The 19,439-nt window shown below is 44.2% G+C and overlaps 1 protein-coding gene across 1 annotated transcript in view; it reads left to right on the top strand.

Annotated features, from left to right (window-relative positions):
* Positions 1 to 618: 618 nt before the first annotated feature.
* CUNH1orf100 (chromosome unknown C1orf100 homolog) overlaps positions 619 to 19,439 on the top strand; it is a 21,869-nt gene continuing 3,048 nt past the window's right edge. The window contains 3 exon segments of the mRNA XM_012810751.2: positions 619 to 674; positions 12,127 to 12,222; positions 14,775 to 14,947. Coding sequence (XP_012666205.2) covers positions 619 to 674; positions 12,127 to 12,222; positions 14,775 to 14,947 — 325 coding nt within the window.

The following is a 19,439-nucleotide window of genomic DNA, read 5'->3' as shown; positions in this document are numbered from 1 at the left end:
AATCCACCCACCTCGGCCTCCCAGAGTGCCAGGATTACAGGCGTGAGCCACCACACCCTGCCAACAATTGCTTCTGGACATGCCCAAAGATGTGACACTGAGACATTGGAGTTCTCCTGCAGAAAAACAGCAAGGCTTCACAACCTTGCTTGCCAGTAGAAAAGATCAAAGCAGCAGGAATGGCTCCTTGTTTCTACTTTCCAAATCCATTGACTGAAGGACTCTAACTCCTATCCAGAATTCCAAGGGGTGAAGGGCTCTGGGCAATGTAGTGCTCAGCTTGCAGGTTTATACAATAGGAAGGCCCCCCAGGGAGTGAGAGCAGAGACGGTGCCCAGCTGACACGATGAGCACAGTACCTTTGGTTTTTAAAAAAAAGTTTATCCATGCTTTTGGCTTATGCTTATAATTGTTTCTTGCTCCCTTACTAGTCTTTTATTTTTTTCCCCAAATAGTCTAGCAGAATCTCCAGAGACTCCTTCCACTGTGTCAGTTCTCTTACTGTGATTTCTTTGGAGATGGACTTTATGGTACCAAGTAGCTCACTCTTAGAAATATGTAGAAGCTTGCAATATGAACCTTCATGCCGTACTTTTTTTTTGCAGAGTCCCATCCACCATGGCCTCCCTCCGACTCCGAGAATTTATAGAGCGCCGTCCAGTGATCCCGCCCAGGTAATGTTTGTCCAGATGCAAACATGGCTTCCAGAGCTGAAGCCATTCAGGCAGGTACCTGGGAAGTTAGAATTGCTCACCTGGCTGCTCTCTGATTGAGAGACAACTGACAGAGGGTTCTAGTGGAGCTTCACTGAGTTTGAAGAAAGTTGGTAAAAAGAGAGAAATCTCACACTCGTTGCAGAATCTAAGCAAACAGGTGACTCTAAATTCCCAACAGAGTGTAACATACTGTTTTTCACCTGGGGAAGGATTTAGCATGGAGTTTGAGGGACCCCACCCAAGTTTTAGATGGGACCTCTCTACTCTCCTTGGGGTACAACAAAGCACTCTCATGCTTCTGCAATATGGCAGCTAACTGCACAGACAGAAACTCAGGAGGAGTTTCAGTCTTTCTCCAAGTTCACCAAGGGAACAAGAAAGGTTTTATGGTGCTAAATTTGATATTAGATGGCAGTCTATAAATCTTAACATCATACTCCCTTCACCACCTATGGACATGTAGAAGCTATGAACCTGGGGGCTGCAGCCCTTACACTTTGATTCTGGGACCAGCCTCAGTGGTTTCCTGGATTTGAGCAAGTCTCACTTTTATTTTAGTTATTTATTTTATCAGAGATTGGTCAACAAAGAGAAGGGCTTTTGCTCCCAGAAACTGTCAAAGGAGTGGAAGGATGCTTCCTTCATAGATAGGTTAAGAATCCTCTTTCGGCTTGGCGCCTGTAGCTCAAGTGGCTAAGGCTCCAGCCATACACACTTAAGGTGGCGGGTTCGAATCCAGCCCGGGCCCGCCAAACAACAATAATGGCTGCAACCAAAAAATAGCCGGGCGTTGTGGTGGGCGCCTGTGGTCCCAGCTATTTGGGAGGCTGAGGCAGGAGACTCGCTTGAGCCCAGGAGTTGGAGGTTGCTGTGAGCTGTGATGCCATAGCACTCTACCCAGGGGCACAGCTTGAAGCTCTGTCTCCAAAAAAAAGAAAAAGAATCTTCTTTTCAGGGAAAGTACAGAGTCTGGCCTTCCCTCCCTGAAATGCCCAGGAGGAGAAAGAGGCTACAGAGGAACAGGGGCAGATCCAGTATTTCCTGATTCCTCCCTCCCCATGAGCCCTGTACTCTTTCTGTGTATCTGGGATCTGTTTTGTCTACCATGGGGCTTGTTGAATAGTGGTCTCATCTCCTAGGGAAACTGGAAACAAATCTCCCTTGGTTATTCCCACCTGGTGCTCCATGGGGCCAAATCTATCACAGGGCCTGGCCTGGGCCAGTCCCATGAGGAACCTGGGGTCTTGGGTGGAAATAAGTGCAGCAGCCCCTGGGATCCCTTGGAGGCCTGGAGATGGGCTGTCCTCAGAGGCACAGACATGCAGGGAGGCTGCATAGTCCCAGTTGTCCATGTACCCAAACTCGTCTTGGAGTCCCCACCCTCTCCCTGCAATGCTTGCTATGGGGCAGCTCTTGGCCTTTCCTAATCCGGTGGTCCAATCCACCACCACTGGCCATGAATTGTTCCCCCAGGATAGCTCTCCCACTGCCGCCATGTGGTCTGGATCACCACTGGCTCTCCCTGCTCATCTACAACACCCACTCTTGTCCTCTGACAATCCATTATCCAAAGTGCATTTCCTGAGAAATGTACATTGGATCCTGGCCCTCCACTGCATAAAACCCTTCAACCATTGCATTTAATGTAAAATACAAACTCACTCTTTGGCCTGCAAAGTCCTACAGAGACGACTTTGCCTACCTCTCCAACCTTCTCCTAGCTGCAGCCCCCCTGCCGTCACCTCTCTCACCCAGCACACGTCAGCCTTGTCACCTGCTCAGAGAGCTGTTCCTTGACCCCCCTGGTGAGAGCTCTTCTTTTGCCTACCTACTTATTCCCCATCGCACACCCTTTTTGATTTCCTTTATAACTTTTATCAGGACTCCCAATTATCTTATTGTTTATCTCTTGCCTATCTCATCCACTGAAATGATAATGGTTAACCCTTCCATGGCTATAACTGTGTGTCAAGCACTGCTCTGTGTGCATATTATTTCATTTAATCATGACAAGACACTGTGTGATTCAACCAATCACAGCTAGTGATCGGCAGAGGTGGGACCTGCACCCACTGGTCTGGCTCCTCTGTCGGTGCTTGTGGTCACTGCACTTTGCTAATCTCTGGGGTTACCCTGCCTGGGGTTAACCTGGGCAGCAAGGGGTTACCTCACTTGCTTTCTGCAACTCACTACCATAACCTGTGCAGAATGCCGTTCCTGGTAATCGCATCTATGCGCGATGGTTGACTACATTAAAATGAACAAATGAGGAAATATTTCTGTGACTCACGTGTGGTTTGGCCTCCTGCTGATGGTGGGCACCTGACCTGTCTTTCTGCGGTTCTACACAAGCATTTATTCAATTCATCCTTAAACGCCCAATGCCCATGGCTATGCCAGGGAAAACTGAAGTACAAGCCAGTCGGGGCATCTAATTAAAATAACTACTCAGTGGTTCACGAGTAGTAGTCACCATATAAAATTCTCATAATGTTGCAGAGGAAATGGCCTGGGGGGAAAATGGCAATATTTTCTGTCTCCCCAGCTTTTTAAGAACTAAAACTTACATCCTTGCCTCAGGCCAGTGGTTGGGAGAAGCTGGGAATATCTCTTGTTCTTTGTGCCATAGGAGACAGCTTAAGGGAATCACCTGGGCCAGGGGGTCGTGAGATTCTCTTAGCTGACAATGGGATAGACAGAGGCCACAAGATCGTCTTGCTCCAAGCTGGGAATACGGGATCAGAACCTTTAAAAGCTCTGTGCTTCTATTACAACAAAGATATTTGTATCAGAATGTTTATTGCAGCCCAATTCATAATTGCTAGGTCATGGAAGAAGCCCAAGTACTCATCCATCCATGAATGGATCAATAAACAATGGTATATGTACACCATGGAATACTATGCAGCCCTAAAGAAAGATGGAGACTTTATCTCCTTCATGTTTACATGGATGGAGCTGGAAAATGTTCTTCTTAGTAAAGTATTTCAAGAATGAAAGAAAAAGTATCCAATGTACACAGCCCTAATTTGAAACTAATTTATAGCTTTCATAGGAATGTTACAACCTAATTATAGCCTTAGAATATGGGGAGGGGAAAAAGGGAGGGGACAGTTGGAGGGTGGGTGGGTGGAGGGAGGGTGATTGGTGGGGTCACCTCTATGGTTTATCTTACAAGGGTACAAGCGAATCTTTCTAAAAGCAGAGTATGAATGTCTTAATAACTAAGAAAATGACACGAAGGCTACGTTAACCAGTTTGATGAGAGTATTTCAAATTGTATATGAAAAAACCACACTGTACCCTGTTGTTGCATAATGTACACAGCTATGATTTAATAAAAAAAAAAAAAAGCTCTGTGCTTCTGCTCACATGTAGGAACTTGGATTTTGAGACCATTGTCTGCCATTTTCCTCCTTTGCCAATAAAACAATAAACTTCTCTTTCCTTCTCTTCAAACAGCTTGTCCCTCTTTTTCTGATGTGGCTTTGGGGGACAAGTACCAAACTTTTGGTAACAATAACAACAATCAGGCTCGGTGCCTGTGGCTCAAGTGGCTAAGGCGCCAGCCACATACACCTAAGGGGGCGGGTTCGAATCCCCAGCCCGGACCCGCCAAACAACAATGTCAGCTGCAACCAAAAAATGGCCAGGCATTGTGGTGGGCGCCTGTAGTCCCAGCTACTTGGGAGAGGAGGCAGGAGACTCGCTTGAGCCCAGGAGTTGGAGGTTGCTGTGAGCTGTAATGCCACGGCACTCTACCCAGGGGGACAGCTTGAGGCTCCATCTCAAAAAAAAAAAAAAACCAATCATATTAGAGACAAGTGTTAACTGTATGCTGGAACTGGAAGCCTGTCACTCAGGCAGGGCTGAGTGTTGCATTGATTGTAGAACCCAGCCAGGAAGCTCCTGAAAGGATAAGTTCAAGTGCTGTGGAAGATATAAAGATACAGAAGTTGTGTTTCATTTAAATGAATTTTAATTTGTTGTTGTTGTTGTTGCAGTTGTCATTGTTTTTTTGTTTGTTTGTTTGTTTTAACTGGCCTGGGCTGGGTTCGAACCCGCCAGCCTGGGTGTATGTGGCTGGCACCCACTGAGCTACGGGCACCACCCCTGAATTTTAAAATTTTGATTGGAGCAGCTTCTGAAAGATCCAGAGGCAGCCTGAGGTGACATCAACATCTAACACAGATGGGATATGTTAGTCACCAAGTACGAATGTCTCCTGATGAAATGATCATTTTTATTCCCACTTTATTGATAAGAAAAATGAGGCTTCTGAGTCCTTGAGGAGAACCCTGGAGCCAGGAGAGCCTGAGAGAGAAGGGCATGGGCCTGATGGTCTCCCAGGCCTGTCTTTAATCCCATCTTTTGTACTCGTCAGCTCATGGGTGTCCTTAGCTAAACTACTTGTTCCCTCGAGCCTCAGTACAGCACTCAGCACATTGTCTGATTAGCTGGTTGCCTAAATATGGTTTCCTTGCCAGATTGTGAATGTTTGGGCAGAAAGACATTTATCATCCCTGTATCCCTAGCACCTAGTGTGCTGCAGACGCATCAGAGCTTGCCATAAGTGCTTTTAATCGAACTGAAAGCATCTTCCAACCAGCCCTATTGTGTCTTGATTGCTTTTCTTCTCCTTTTGGTTATTGTCTGCCCATAAGTGGGAGAATCACAGAGCCCATATAAAAATAGATTCTGGAAAAAAAAAAAAAAACCATCCTTGTACACACGCATTGATGGCTGTAGGCATGACATGGTGTTTAGAGAACTGAGTTTGATTCGTGGCTGTGGCATTTACTAGCTGGGGGATATTTAGAAAGTCCACTTAACCTCTCTGAAGCTCAGGCTACTCCTATAAAACAGAATGAATAATATTTACCTTGCAAGATGACTGTGAACATGAAATGAAATCCTCTCTGTAAAAATGCTTTGTAAAGCATGAAGCACAGCAGAGATGTAAGAGAGAAGAGTGTAGCCACAGTAACATGGGCTACCGAGGGTCAGGGGTCCAGGCTGGGGAGGGATGGACACCCTTGACCTCTCGTGTGTGTATTATATTTTGTCTCAGATCCTACTCAGGTTACATGCACCCTCTCAGGGGACAGGTGTGCTCCCGTGTGGCCTGAACACGTCACCTCAAAGAGCCAAGCTGTCGGGGGCTCGTAAATAATGCAGGGTGGAATCCGACACGGCCTGACTCCCTGCCTCCTCCCAAAGGACGAGGAAGGGGCTTTCCAGACTGGTTCAGGAATCTTGAAAGCCAAGTCAATAGAATCAGTCTGAGCAGGCCCAGGGCAGGGCTGGAGAGCCTGAATGGGTTTTCATGGTCATTCCACCAGGCTGGGCACTGCACAGCCTCTGGCCAGGCTATGAGATTGACCTCCAGAGGATGTCCTCTCTGGGGGTAAAATTTCTCTTCACTTCTCCAGCCAGCTTGTCCTCCGTCCACACTTTCGTCCCTCTCTCTCCACTCCTGCCAAACCCTGCCAAGAGATATTCCCAAGGGGCGGTGGGTAGGAGTGTTACTTGGTACTGGGGAAGGGCCACCTCTCAAAACAGCTTTTACAGACTGTGTCAGGGGAGCAGAGCTCTGCTTACCCACCTCTGTGTGCTGGCATTTGTTCTATACACACTAGTGGAGAATCCACAGTCGAAACCCAGCCTACTGCAAACAGCCCAGCACCTGGGAGAAATCAGGGTGTCTTTCTAGAACCTGCTGGATTCTTAACCAACTGTAATGTGGCCCTAGGCCCTAGAGTCTAGGGTGATATTCTAAGGTAGGGCTGCAGAAACTGGATGGGTGCCTAAGACAACTATGTCTCCCACTTCAACGCAGTCAGAAATGTCATTTGTTCCCCTTCTGGTGCCAATTCCTCTTCTGTCTTATGACTTAATCCCCTGCTGTTATTCACTATTCAAGGCTTAGTCATATTATCCCAGCCAAGGGCAGGCCTAGACAGCTTGGGGTTTTTCTGAAAATCAGAGCTCACAGAGGTTCTGTTTGCACAAAGACAGAACACCCCCCACCCACCCCCGCCCCGCTGCCTTTCCTATGGGACAGCCAGGCCCAATCTGGTCCTCACCGTCTCCCCTCTGAACCCAGCTCTGTCCAGGTCTTAGATTCTGTAACTCCCCTCCCCCAGAAGCTCTTCTTCATCCCATCTCATCTGCCTGCTCAAATTCTAGACACCCTTTCCTCCCCTTTACTCCACTGACCCTTCGTTCAGATCACTATTTCGGCATGTAAGGAGCATTCTGGGGACAAGCACAGCTTCTTACTCAGCTTTGTATCCACAGAACCTAGCAGAATGCAGGGCACATTGTGTGCATTCAACAATAGTCATCAAACTGAAGGCATAGTTGAAGTTCTCCATTCATATTTCTAACACATATACTTTAAACTATGTACTTTTTTCTACTCACTCTCCCCCTTTTTTTTTTTTTTTTGAGTCAGAGTCTCACTATGTTGCCCTTGGTAGAGTGCTGTGACATCACAGCAACCTCAAACTCTTGGGCTCAAGTGATTCTTCTGCCTCAGCCTCCCAAGTAGCTGGTACGATAGGTGCCCACCACAATGTCCAGCTGTTTTTTTGTTGTTGTTGTTGCAGTTGTCACTGTGTAGCAGGCCCAGGCTGGGTTCAAACGCACCGCCTCAGTGTATATGGCTGGTGCCTTAACCACTGAGGTACAGGTGCCGAACTCACTCTCCACCTTTCTATGAACTTTTATGGCATCTGCTGAGCACTCAGAATCTGTGGATGATCCAAAAAGACCCCACATATCCAGGTATCACAAACTCCACGAAGCCTTCTTTCCAGCAACAGTCCCCCTCCCGTGTCCCCTCTCCTGGGGAAGGGTAGGAGTCTTCCCGTTGCCTGAAGCCTAGGCCTTGTCTTGAATACTTTCTTCTCTTTTATCCTTAATCTTTTCCCCTAAAATATCCTCCATCGGTCCTCTCCTCTCCATCTGTTAGGTAGGTAGTAATCTGGCTCTGCTAGGGAGAAAGGATAAGAGCAGGGCCCCCAGGCTCCCATCTTGGTGCCACCTACCTTCATTCTGTCCCAAGAGATCGCTCACACCTGGGAAAGAGGGACCACCCTGCCAATCTAGCAGTCAGAACCCAGCATGCCGACTGCAAAAGGGTGTAGAAGACTGTCTCGACTAGCACCAGGCCAACAGAGTCTTGGAGGTGACCCAAAACCGCCTTAAGACTAATTATCATCATATCATTAGCTTCAATCTGCATTTCAGTCCACAGTTCCCAGTGGGTTCTCAGAATGGATCACGGGAGGTCCACATGCACAGGAAGACTCTGATTCCAAGGTGACCTCTGAACCATGAGGTGGGTCTGATTCAGATCCCAACCCAGGCCTCTTTGCTTTTTAGCTCTTTTGTTTAGGGTGACCAGATTTTAACATTTGTAAAGCAGGACAACAGGGCCGGGTCGGAGCCGGGGTGGGGCGGGGGACGGGGCAGGGCGGGGCCTGACAACAATGCAAACTTTGTAAGCAGTTCTCAATAATCACTTCTCAACAATTATTTGTTATTATTACAGTTTAACATTATAAAATTAACAAAACTAATATAAAACTCATATTCTGGCGAAATAGCCACATGGCAGCCGAAAACCGTATATTCCCTTCCTATTCTCCCACCCGTTTGTGCATTATTTCCAAAAATCGGGACTTTTTTAAAACGCTATGGGACGCGGGACAAACTGTTAAAAAGCAGGACTGTCCCGCCAAAAGCAGGACGTCTGGTCACCCTACTTTTGTTGCAACAATGGAGGCTCATTCTCTGTATTTGGTGAATGTATCTTGCCCTGTAAACCTGTATCTGACTCTGTAAGCCTATCTTTCTCTTCCTCAATAAACTTTGTTGCATATTTGCCTTACTTTGGGGTGTCTGGTCATTTTTCTTTTTTCGAGACAGAGTCTCACTTTGTCACCCTTGATAGAGCGCCGTGAGGTCACAGCTCACAGCAACCTCAAATCCTTGGGCTCAGTGATCCTCTTGCCTCACCTTCCTGAGTAACTGGGACAATAGGTGCCTGCCACAAGGCCTGGCTATTTCTTTTTTTTTTAGAGATGGAGTTTCACTCTTGCTCAAGCTGGTCTCAAACTTATGAGCTCAAGCACTCCTGCCTCGGCCTCCCAGAGTGCTAGGATTACAGGTGTGAGCCACCACACCTGGCCTGTCTGGCTATTTTTCAACCCAGAGCTCTCCAAGAACAGAGAACCCAGGCAGCTGCCCTGAACCCCATTTTAGGAGACAGATGGCTGCCTTGAAACCCAGCTTATCCACATTCCCACCATGGAGTTCACAGCTTCACGGCACCCCACAGAGTGCATTACACTCACTTTCTAACCAGTCTTGCTACTTCTAGTCAAATGGGCCTCCAATTCGTTTTTCGCATCAGAGAAGATCTTTTTATATTATGTCATGAATCTTTTTAATAATGTTAGCTGCTTCTGTGGTTCTCAATCTTTCAAATACAATACCCTCTTTTGTTTTTTGTTGCTGTTGTTTTTGTTTGTTTTGTTTTTGTTCTTGGGGATTCATTGAGGGTACAAGAAACCAGGTTGCACTGATTGCATTTGTTAGGTAAAGTCCCTCTTATAATCGTGTCTTGCCCCCAAAAGATGTGGCACACACCAAAACCCCACCCCCCTCCCTCCTTCTCTCTCTTTCTGCTCTCCCCTTTCCCCACCCCCACTGAGTCATTACTTGTCATTAATTGTCCTCATATCAAAATTGAGTACATAGGATTCATGTTTCTCCATTCTTGTGATGCTTTACTAAGAATAATGTGTTCCACTTCTATCCAGGTTAACACAAAGGCTGTAAAGTCTCCATTTTTTTTAAAATGGCTGAATAGTATTCCATGGCACAACACCCCTTTTTGTATAATAAATATTTTGTAATGTCTTTACTACTCTTTCAAAAAATATGTAAATAATACAAACCAACCACACATTATTTTTGCTTTTAACATTTCAAGTTAATATGAGAGTAAAAAGGTTGAGGATACGTTGTTTTCAATTCTAAGGTGAAGTTCAAGTTATAGTTGAGCCTTTCACCCATGGGGCGTGCTGAACACCCTTACATTGGGCACATTAGGTAAGGTTGCACCAATCACTCGCCCTCCTTCTGCCAATGGCCCTTCTTCCTCCCCCCTCCTCTTCTCTTCTCTCCCCTCCCCCTTCCTAGCCTAGTGATTTTCTCTAGTGTGGGCAGGTATCATTTATATATTCATTTCATATTAGTAATGAATACATTGGATACTTTTTTCCCCATTCTGGAGATACTTTACTAAGAAGAATTGCACATTTTTAAATAGCAATATAGGGTTGTAAAAGGAAAAGTAATTTAGTATAAAGTAAGACATATTTCAAAACATAAAGTCTGAGCCCCACCACTCTCTAACCCAGTCTTCCTCAACCCAGTTGCACCCGCTTGGACCAAGCCCTCTGGGGATCATAGCCCTCCTTCCTGTTAGTTACTGTTTATGCTTCAAAACTTCCTCATGACATGGCCCTCCTACGTGTGACTAGAGTCCCTTCCCCAGGCTTATGAGTGCCATGTGCAGGGACATCACCATGCTGCTTCATTAGCAGTCATTTCATACTTAGTTATTACTGTTTATTTTTGTTTACTTTTTTTTTTTTTTGGCTGGGGCCAGGTTTGAACCCACCACCTCCAGTATATGGGACCAGCTCCCTACTCTTTGAGCCACAGGCTCCACCCTTTTCTTTTTTTAGACAGAGTCTCACTCTGTGAGTGCTGTGGCATCATCACAGCAACCTCAAACTCTTAGCCTCGAGCAATCGTCTTGTCTCAGCCTCCTGAGTAGCTGGGACTACAGGCACCCATCACCATACCTGGCTAGTTTTTTTCTATTTTTAGTAGAGACAGGGTCTCACTCTTGCTCAGGCTGGTATCAAGCACCTGATCTCAAGCAATTCATCTGCCTTGGCCTCCCAGCGTGCTAGGATTACAGGTGTGAGGCACTGCGCCCAGCCCTATTACTGTTTTTATTTTTTAAAAATGACAAAATGTTGTAAACATATTTATTACTGGACAAAGAGAGTCTGGCTATCTGTCACTGTCAGCCAATATGCAGAGATAGAGATAGGTCGACCAGACTTCCAGAAGACCAGTGATTCTGGAGAATAGTGACAACAGCCTCTCAATTCTGCTCTGCCTAATATAAATATTAGTTAGAATTCTAACAAGTTTTATAATGAGATACAAGGAAATCAGCGTAGAACATGTTACCCGATAGGAAATAACATCAAAGTAGTCTCCGTTCTAACAAGGCAAAATGTTCAAACAACACAAGTTGATTTTTACTTTAACAAAATATCTAGAAGAATTATGAAAGAAAGCATCATATCATCAAAGTAACCTTTACTCTACCAATAGCCCAACAAGTATTGTCTGGGTGTGACTACCTCCTCAGAGTCTCCCGAGACAAACATCCTCATAGTCATAGTGAAACTTTAACTAGATAAGCCTGGGCATGGGGGTGGGAAAGGATGGGAGCTAAACACAGCGGCTCAGCTGTGCTGCTTCAGCTGAGCTTCTCACGCTCCATCTTGAAGACCACTGTTTTGGCTTCATATCAAAAGTACAAAAAATAGTATAACAAACCCCTAATGTACCCATTCCCACCTTTCAGTAATTATCAACATTTGCTCCAGTGGTTTTCTATATTCTCTTAATTTCTTTCTTTTTACATATATATAAGTGTGTGTGTGTTATATATATAATACATTTTTTTTTTTTTGAGACAGAGTCTCACTCTGTTGCACTCTACCCTCAGTAAAAGGATAGTGTGCCATGCCTATATAGCTGACAGCAACCTCAAACTCTTGAGCTCAAGCAATGCTCTTGACTCAGCCTCCTTAGTAGCTGGGACTACAGGTGCCCATCATAACACCTAGCTAACATTAGAGATGGGATCTCACTCCTTGCTCAGGCTGGTCTAGAACTCCTGAACGCAAGCAACTCACCCACCTTGGCCTTCCAGAGTGCTAGGATTACAGGCGTTAGCCTCCACACCCAGCCCCTCTTTTTTTCTTAGTATTCTGAATCTAATACCTGACATGTTAAATATTTCCATCTGAACCCTGAAAATAAATGACTTTTTTTTACCGGATACCATAGGCTATAGTGGAGGAAGGGAGACCTACAATTCGCAGAAACTCAGTACTGGGAAGGGGCTTGTTATGAACAATAAAAGACAATCCTATCAGGAAATGCCCCAGGCTTTAGGTGCTACTGCCAGGAACTGGTGGCAAAGACCCAAATATGTTGGTTTTATCATACCACAGCTTGTATTCTCCTGTTAAGAATAATTATAATAATCGTTTTTTGTTTTTTTTTACTTCACTTTCTCCACTAGTATATTCGTTGCTCACCAGGGAAAAGACCTCCAAGGCTGGTACCCTGGACAGCTGGCAAGATTTCATCTGGATCACAGAGCAAAGAGAGCGCCTCGGTGAGACGCCTTCCTAAACCTGAATTTCCAAGGATGTTACTAAAGTTAGAATGATAAATGAAGGCTGGGCACCTGTGGCTCAAGTGGCTAAGGCGCCGGCCACATACACCTAAGGTGGCAAGTTCGAATCCATCCCAGGCCTGCCAAACAACAATGATGGCTGCAACCAAAAAAAAAAAAAAAAAAAATACAATTTTTAATACTACTAATGATAGCAATAACAGTATTATTTAGTGAATAGAAAAGGTTTGAAAGAAAATATACCCAACTATTATTACTCTTTTTAATGAGTTGTGAGATTTTTAGCATTTTATATTTTACTTTTTGATCTTTTTCTCTATTTTCCAGACTTTCCCTAATGAGTATATATTACTTTTACAGTCCACATCAAATACAAATCCTTTTTTTTTGAGACAGAATGTCAAGCTGTGGCCTTGGGTAGAGTGCGGTGGCATCACAGCTCACAGCAACCTCAAATGCTTAGGCTTAAGTGATTCTCTTATCTCAGCCTCCCAAGTAGCCGGGACTACAGGCCTTCGCCACAATGCCGGGCTATTTTTTGTTGCAGTTGTCTTTGTTGTTTAGCTGGCCCGGGCTGGGTTTGAACCCGCCGATTTTGGTGTATGTGGCTGGCCCCATAACTACTGTGCTATGGGCGCTGAGCCATATAAATCTTATTACATGTATTATTTAAACAATTTCAGAAACACCTTGAGTTTAGAATTTCAACTTGGTCAGACTTACTGAAACTTACTGAAACTCAGTTTTTTCTCAAATTATGAATTTAGCCTAAATGACTTCTACTCTTCTAGGTGTAGTTTTAACAAACAGAAGAACAGAAAACAAAAATCATAGACACTTTCATCTTATTTTCTAGCTCAGGGAGGCTGGAAATCATAAGTTAAAAGCAGCAACAAAATGTTTTATCTTGGAGGACATGTAGAGAACATCAAAAAAGAAAAGATTGAAAACTACCCATAATTATGTAGAATCTTTCAGATACATGTCAAAATAGGATAGGATGGTATTTGAAACCTTTAAAAAAATTTTTTAAGTGAGATAATTCACATACCATACACTTCATCCACTGGAAGTGCACAGTTCAATTAAAACCTTTGTTTAAACTTAATTATACAGTGTGGATTTTTTTGCCATTTCAAAAGTTGCAATTCTACAGCATCATTTTTAATGGTGGCATGGTATCCTTATATATGTCTGGGTCATTGTCTAAATAATTCCCTATTGTTTTAATAAGCAAGTTGCTTCCACTGTTCATTGTCATAAAAGCCTGGTGACTCACACCTATAATCCTAGAACATTGGGAGACAGAGGCAGAGAGAATGCTGGAAGCCAGGAGTTCAAGACCAGCCTGAGCAACGCAGTGAGACCCTGTCTCTGTACAAAATAAAATAATCAGTCTGGTGTGGTGGCATGAGCTGTAGTCCCAGCTACTCCAGAGGCTGAGGCAAGTAGATCACTTTAGTTCAGGAGTTTGCACCTGAACTCTAGCCAGGTAGAGGTGTTCTTCTTTACTTATTATTATTATTATTATTATTTCTTTTAGAGACAGAGTCTCACTTTATTGCCCTTGGTAGAGTGCTGTGGTGTCCCAGCTCACAGCAACCTCCAATTTCTGGGCTTAGGTGATTCTCTCGCCTCAGCCTCCCAAGTAGCTGGGACTACAGGTGCCCGCCACAACACCCAGTTACTTTTTGTTGCACTTTGGTTGGGGCTGGGTTCAAAGCTGCCACCCTCCGTATATAACACCCCAACGCACCCCCCCCAAAACAAAAAACCACTTTGACAAATGTTCCTATAGCTAAGTCTTTGTTGACATGCCCTATTTGCTGGAATTGATGGGACAAAATGTTAAGATCTCAATATATATTGCCAAAATTGTACCACTGAATGTACACTTGCAGTCACATCTCAAACCGGTTGTGCCAGTGAATGTAAGCATATGAAGATGTTTTGCCCACAAGCACATGATGACATTTTGCTATTACATTTTGGCTCTTCATTTTTATTCTTCTAAGTGTATCTGTGGCCTGAGTAGAGGTACAGGAAGGTTAGAACTGATTTCAGGCCCATCAAACCCCAAGACATTTGGCCAAAAGAGTGCTTTGGTTCCTTGAAGGAACCAGACATCCATAGGAAGATTACAATGGGGAAAGACACCAGGGAGACCTGGAGCGCAGGAGGTATCCACGCATGCGCGGATCGAGTGGAGGGTTTGATGCAGATCACTTTCTGTAACCTGTGATTGGGAGCGATGCTAAGGGGAAAATAATCAACACATTGAATCCCATAATGGCATACATGTATTTATGATCTATGTACAAATGACTTAATAATAATAAAAAAGAGGGGACTGGAATGCCTAAGCCGTCTATTTGCCACTTTGATGGGGTTGGCCTTGGAGTTAGGGGAGTCTCGTCGACACTATCTTGATAGCCTTGTGGCTGCTTCTGGGGAACGCATTTCTGCTGATGAGAAAACGGAATGTTTTTTTTCTACTGAGTGTTCAGCACACTCTTTCTATTTTCATTTAGAGCACTCATAGACTTGGCAATCCCAGCCCCGAGAAAAAGTGAATATCAGCCTCAGCTAGACCAACAGACGCTCATTCGATATATTTGTTTTCAAAGACATTCCAAGCTTGCAGAACCTTGGTACCAAGAAACCACGTATCAAAGAGACTATAATCTGCCATTTTACAAGATTGGTAAGTTGGGCTGACTGCTCTCAGCTCCCTCAGGTTAACCACCCTTGCCTGGACCACGGATCAGCATCTCTGTGTGCTTGTTGTCTCACCAGCTCAGGGAGCGCATTTGGGGCTGGTCCAGTTGGGGGTCTGGATGTGTGTGTGTCTGGGTACAGGAGGGGATGGAGTGCGGCCTGAGGTCCCTCCAGCCCTCGTGTCCTAGCTCCCTGCATATGAGACTTCAGAGGTGAAAGCGTGTAAATGAAAGCAGGCTCCTGTCTGACCTCTCTTCAACGGAGTCCTTTCTCATCAGCAGAAATGCACTCCCCAGAAGCACCTACAAGGCTAACGATTGTGGCAAACGTTCAGGGTACTTTTCTCATTCCTGATGTCAAATGACTTTATTTTAAAGGTGTGTTTCAAACTCTTGAAATTCCCCTGATAGCGTTTTTCTGTGCAGGTGCGACTGTACTGAAAGGAATCAGGGCTCCCACGCAGAGGGGACCAGGGGTTGGTCACACAGACACCAGTTTAAACAGTATTATGTTCCTGCAGTCATGGCGCTTTCACTCAATGGTTTTTGATGAATTATTTCATTGAAAAACTTTGTAAACAAGCAAACCCCAACATTTCAGGGACTCATACGCTGCGGCAGGCACAGATTTAGTTCTCACTGATGTGGGTGGTATTATTGTCCCCATTTTACAGCAGGGGGAAGCCAAGTTACAGAGATAGTTCATTAACTAGCCTCAAACCACTCAGCTGGGAAGTAGGAGAAGTAGAATTCCAACTCAGGCTGGATTTCACCCCTAAGTACAGGACTCTAAAGCTACATTGCCACTTTCACAGTGACTGTCACCTGTATAGCGAGTTTCTTTCCTTCTCTTTTACTTAAAAAAATAAGGGAAGGATCTACTCTCTTCTTTATTTTTTTTTTTTTTTAAGACAGTGTCTCATTCTGTCACCCTGGGTAGAGTACCATGGCATCATAGCTCACAGCAACCTCAAACTTTTGGGTCAAGTGATCCTCTTGCCTCAGCCTCCCAAGTAGCTGGGACTACAGCCACCCACCACAACACTCAGTTATTTTTTGTTGCAGTTTGGCTGGGGCTGGATTCGAACCCTTGGTATATGGGCCTGGCACCCTACCCACTGCCACCCCCTCCCTTACTTATTTTAGAAGTTATTTATTCTTCTGAAATCTATAGAACCGAGTAATGTTTAGCAAAGCAATAAATACTTACCATCTACGATGTGCACAGCATTGTGCTAGGTCCATGGAGAGTCCAAGCTCTGATTTCAGCTTTATAGGCAGCTCACAGTCTGATTGAGAGGACGAGACATGATATGTCAACCTCTCAGAGAATGACTGAATACCAAGCAGAGGAGCAGAAAGATGGAGACCATGGACGTCAAGAACAGCCAGGAGAGCAGCATGCATGAGTGGGAGCCAGAGCAGGCCTTGACAAGTGGAAAATAAAATGCAGATTGGGAGAGTCAGAGGAGAGAATGCCCACAACTGCAGGGTAGCTGATGGAGTTTGGGAAGTCAAATTTGGACAATCAGTGCCATTGAAAGATCATAATCAGGGGTGTGACCCAGGCTGCTTTCAAGGATATTAGTTGTCAGCTCTGCTTAGGATGGGCTGGAAAGGTGTAGATAGCAGGCTAGGAGAACAGATTAACAAACTGTTGGAGTGAACGCAGAATGGAGCAGTGTAAAGTAGTGGACAGGATTCAGGGATCATGGCACTGCAGGCCTGGTGTATCTTAGCTACATGGTGTTGGGTGAGAGACTTGGCCTCTCAAAATCTTTTTGCTTCTCTGAGAAGTGAGGAATTATGTCTCCAGTTTGTTAGGATTTAAACTGTTATGGGCCTGGAAGTGGACTAAGTGACATGCTCGCAAAGTGTGTACACACTCATTGTGAAAGTTTGTTGTATTAGTCCTCGTGTATTAGTCCCCATTATTACTGTCAGCTCCATTTAGCAGAAGAAACTAAAGCTGAGAGACTTTAAAAACCTACTCAAGCAAGTGTCTGGTAAGTCATTAGTCCAGGCTAAATCAGATATGTCACACTCCAAAGCTGACACTGGTAAATTGAACTAGGGAATTTTCAAGGGAAATGGAAAGAAGACTTATATGGCAGAGCATTTGGAATGAGAAGGGACAGTGCTAGTAGAAAATGCACAAGAGGATCAGGCACAGTAGCTCACGCCTGTAATCCTGGCCCTCTGGGAGGCTGAGGAGGGAGGTTTGCTTGAGGCCAGGAATTCAAGACCAGCCTGAGCAAGACTCCAACTCTAGAAAAAATAGCCAGGCACAGTGATGTGCTCCTGTGGTCCCATCTACGTAAAAGGCAAAGACAAGAGCATTACTCAAGCCCGGGAGTTGGAGGTTACACAGTGAGCTATGATGTCACCACTGCACTCTACCTGGGACAGAGCAAGACCTTGTCTCAAAAATGTAAAAAAAGGAAAAAAAAAGGAAATGCACAAAAGAGAAATTAAAGATAACTTCATAGCTTCTCTATTCTGCAAAATTGTTGATGTCTTTGATAGACATAATGAATTTAGGCAGAAGAGATGTGGTCACATTGGAATCTGTAGACACCTGAATATATGGTGTCAGAAAGCACAGACAAGGCAACCAACATAATATGAGAAACAACTTTAGGTAGTTGCCTACTTGGTGAAGGTTTGAAGTCTGGCCAATTTTAGAGATAATTTGTTTTGAAATATTAATTGTTGGAATGAAATCATTCCAAAACTTAGTGGCTAAAAACATTAAAAAATTATTTTTGTTCTCTCATGATTTCTGTGGGTTGGAAATTTGACCACTGTTCAGCTGGGAAATTCTGGCTTAGCTTATCTTGAGGTTTCAGTCAGATGTCAGTGAGGGCTGCCGTCTCACTTGAAGGCTTGACAAGGGCTGGAAGGTCCATCTTCAATGTGATTCATTCACGTGATTGTCAAGTTGGTGCTGTCTATTGGCTGAGAGCCTCAGTGTCTTTTCACATGGGCCTCTCCTTGGGGCTGCTTTTGTGTCCTGATAACATAGCAGTTAGCTTTCCTTAGGGTTAGCAATTGATACCAAGGTGGAAACTGCAGTGCTATTTATGATGTAGGCTCAGAAGTCACACACTGTCTCTTCTGATGTATCCTATTAGTCACACACACATACACCAGCCCTAAAGCAGCGTGGAGAGGATTATACAAGACATAGATACTAGAGGGCAAGAATCACTGGGTCTTGGAAGCCGGCATCCCCAGAGTGATCCAGTCATTTGTTAAGTACCCATTATGAACTAAACACTGTTTTATCTACCAAGGGTAGAGTGAGCAAGATCGATACCTCTTTCTGCAGAGCAGACATTCTGGTGGGGGATATATAGCATAACCAAATATATATATTTTTAAAATTATAGGTTGTGGTAATGCAATGGAAGGAAATAAGTAGAGTGATGAGGATCACTGAAGGACTTTAAATAGAAAGGTCAGGGAAAACATCTTTGCAATTTTAGCTGAGCCCTGAAAAATAAGAATGAGTCATATGAAAAGCATTTCAGGCAAAAGGAACAGTAAGTGCAAAATCCTGAGAGCTGGAGAAGGCCTGGTATATTCGAAGGACAGAAAGGAGGCCAGTGTAGCTTGGTGGGTAATGAGTGAGGAAGAGATTGAACAGGTGATTGATCAAGAGCAATGGGAAGACACTGACAAATTTTGAGCAGAGAAGTGACTTATCTGTTTTAACCACTCTTGACTGCTGTTAAAAGATGGGAGATGACATTTATATTGTACATTTAGAAAGATTCACATGTACCCTTGTAAGATGTCTTAACACAATAACTAAGAAAATGCCATGAAGCCTATGTTAACCAGTTTGATGAAAATATTTCAAATTGTATATAAAACCAGCACACTGGACCCCATGACTGCATTAATGTACACAGTTATGATTTAATAAAAAAATAAAAATAATAATGTCAAGTAAAAAAAAAAACAAAGAAAGACGGGAGACAGACCAAAGGGAGAGCATGCAGACCACTGAGAAGCTATCTAGTAGTTTAGACTACAGATGACATTACAGAGGAAGGTGGATGGGACCAGCAGGGAACATGAAAGGAATAAATGGATTACAGGGATATTTGGGGAGTGATATCAATTGAACTTGGTGATAAATTTCATGTCAGGCACATTTTTACTCACCCATACATATTCCTTCAGTAAGTAACTTAAGAGTCTATTTAAGTCCCAGCTTGCTAGGTTTTGGCAATATTATATGAAGCAAAAATAGACACCAGGTTCCCATACTCAATAATAACCATAAACAGTGCTAGAATTCCAACTGGCATAAACGCAGAATATATGTGGTGCTCAGAGAAGGTTTCCCTGAAGAAATGATGAGCTGAGAGCTAAAGGATAATGTAAAAGTTAACTGGGCAAAAAGTGGGGAAATAGTTTCACAGAGAGTATATAGCATATGCAAAGGCCCTGTGGTACGAAGGAGCACAA

The sequence above is a fragment of the Otolemur garnettii genome, unplaced genomic scaffold (assembly GCF_000181295.1).
Source record: "Otolemur garnettii isolate 467f Iridium unplaced genomic scaffold, OtoGar3 scaffold00141, whole genome shotgun sequence".
Classification (NCBI taxonomy): Eukaryota; Metazoa; Chordata; class Mammalia; order Primates; family Galagidae; genus Otolemur; species Otolemur garnettii.
Note: the sequence above shows the minus strand (reverse complement) of the source record. Positions and strands in the feature narration are given on the sequence as shown.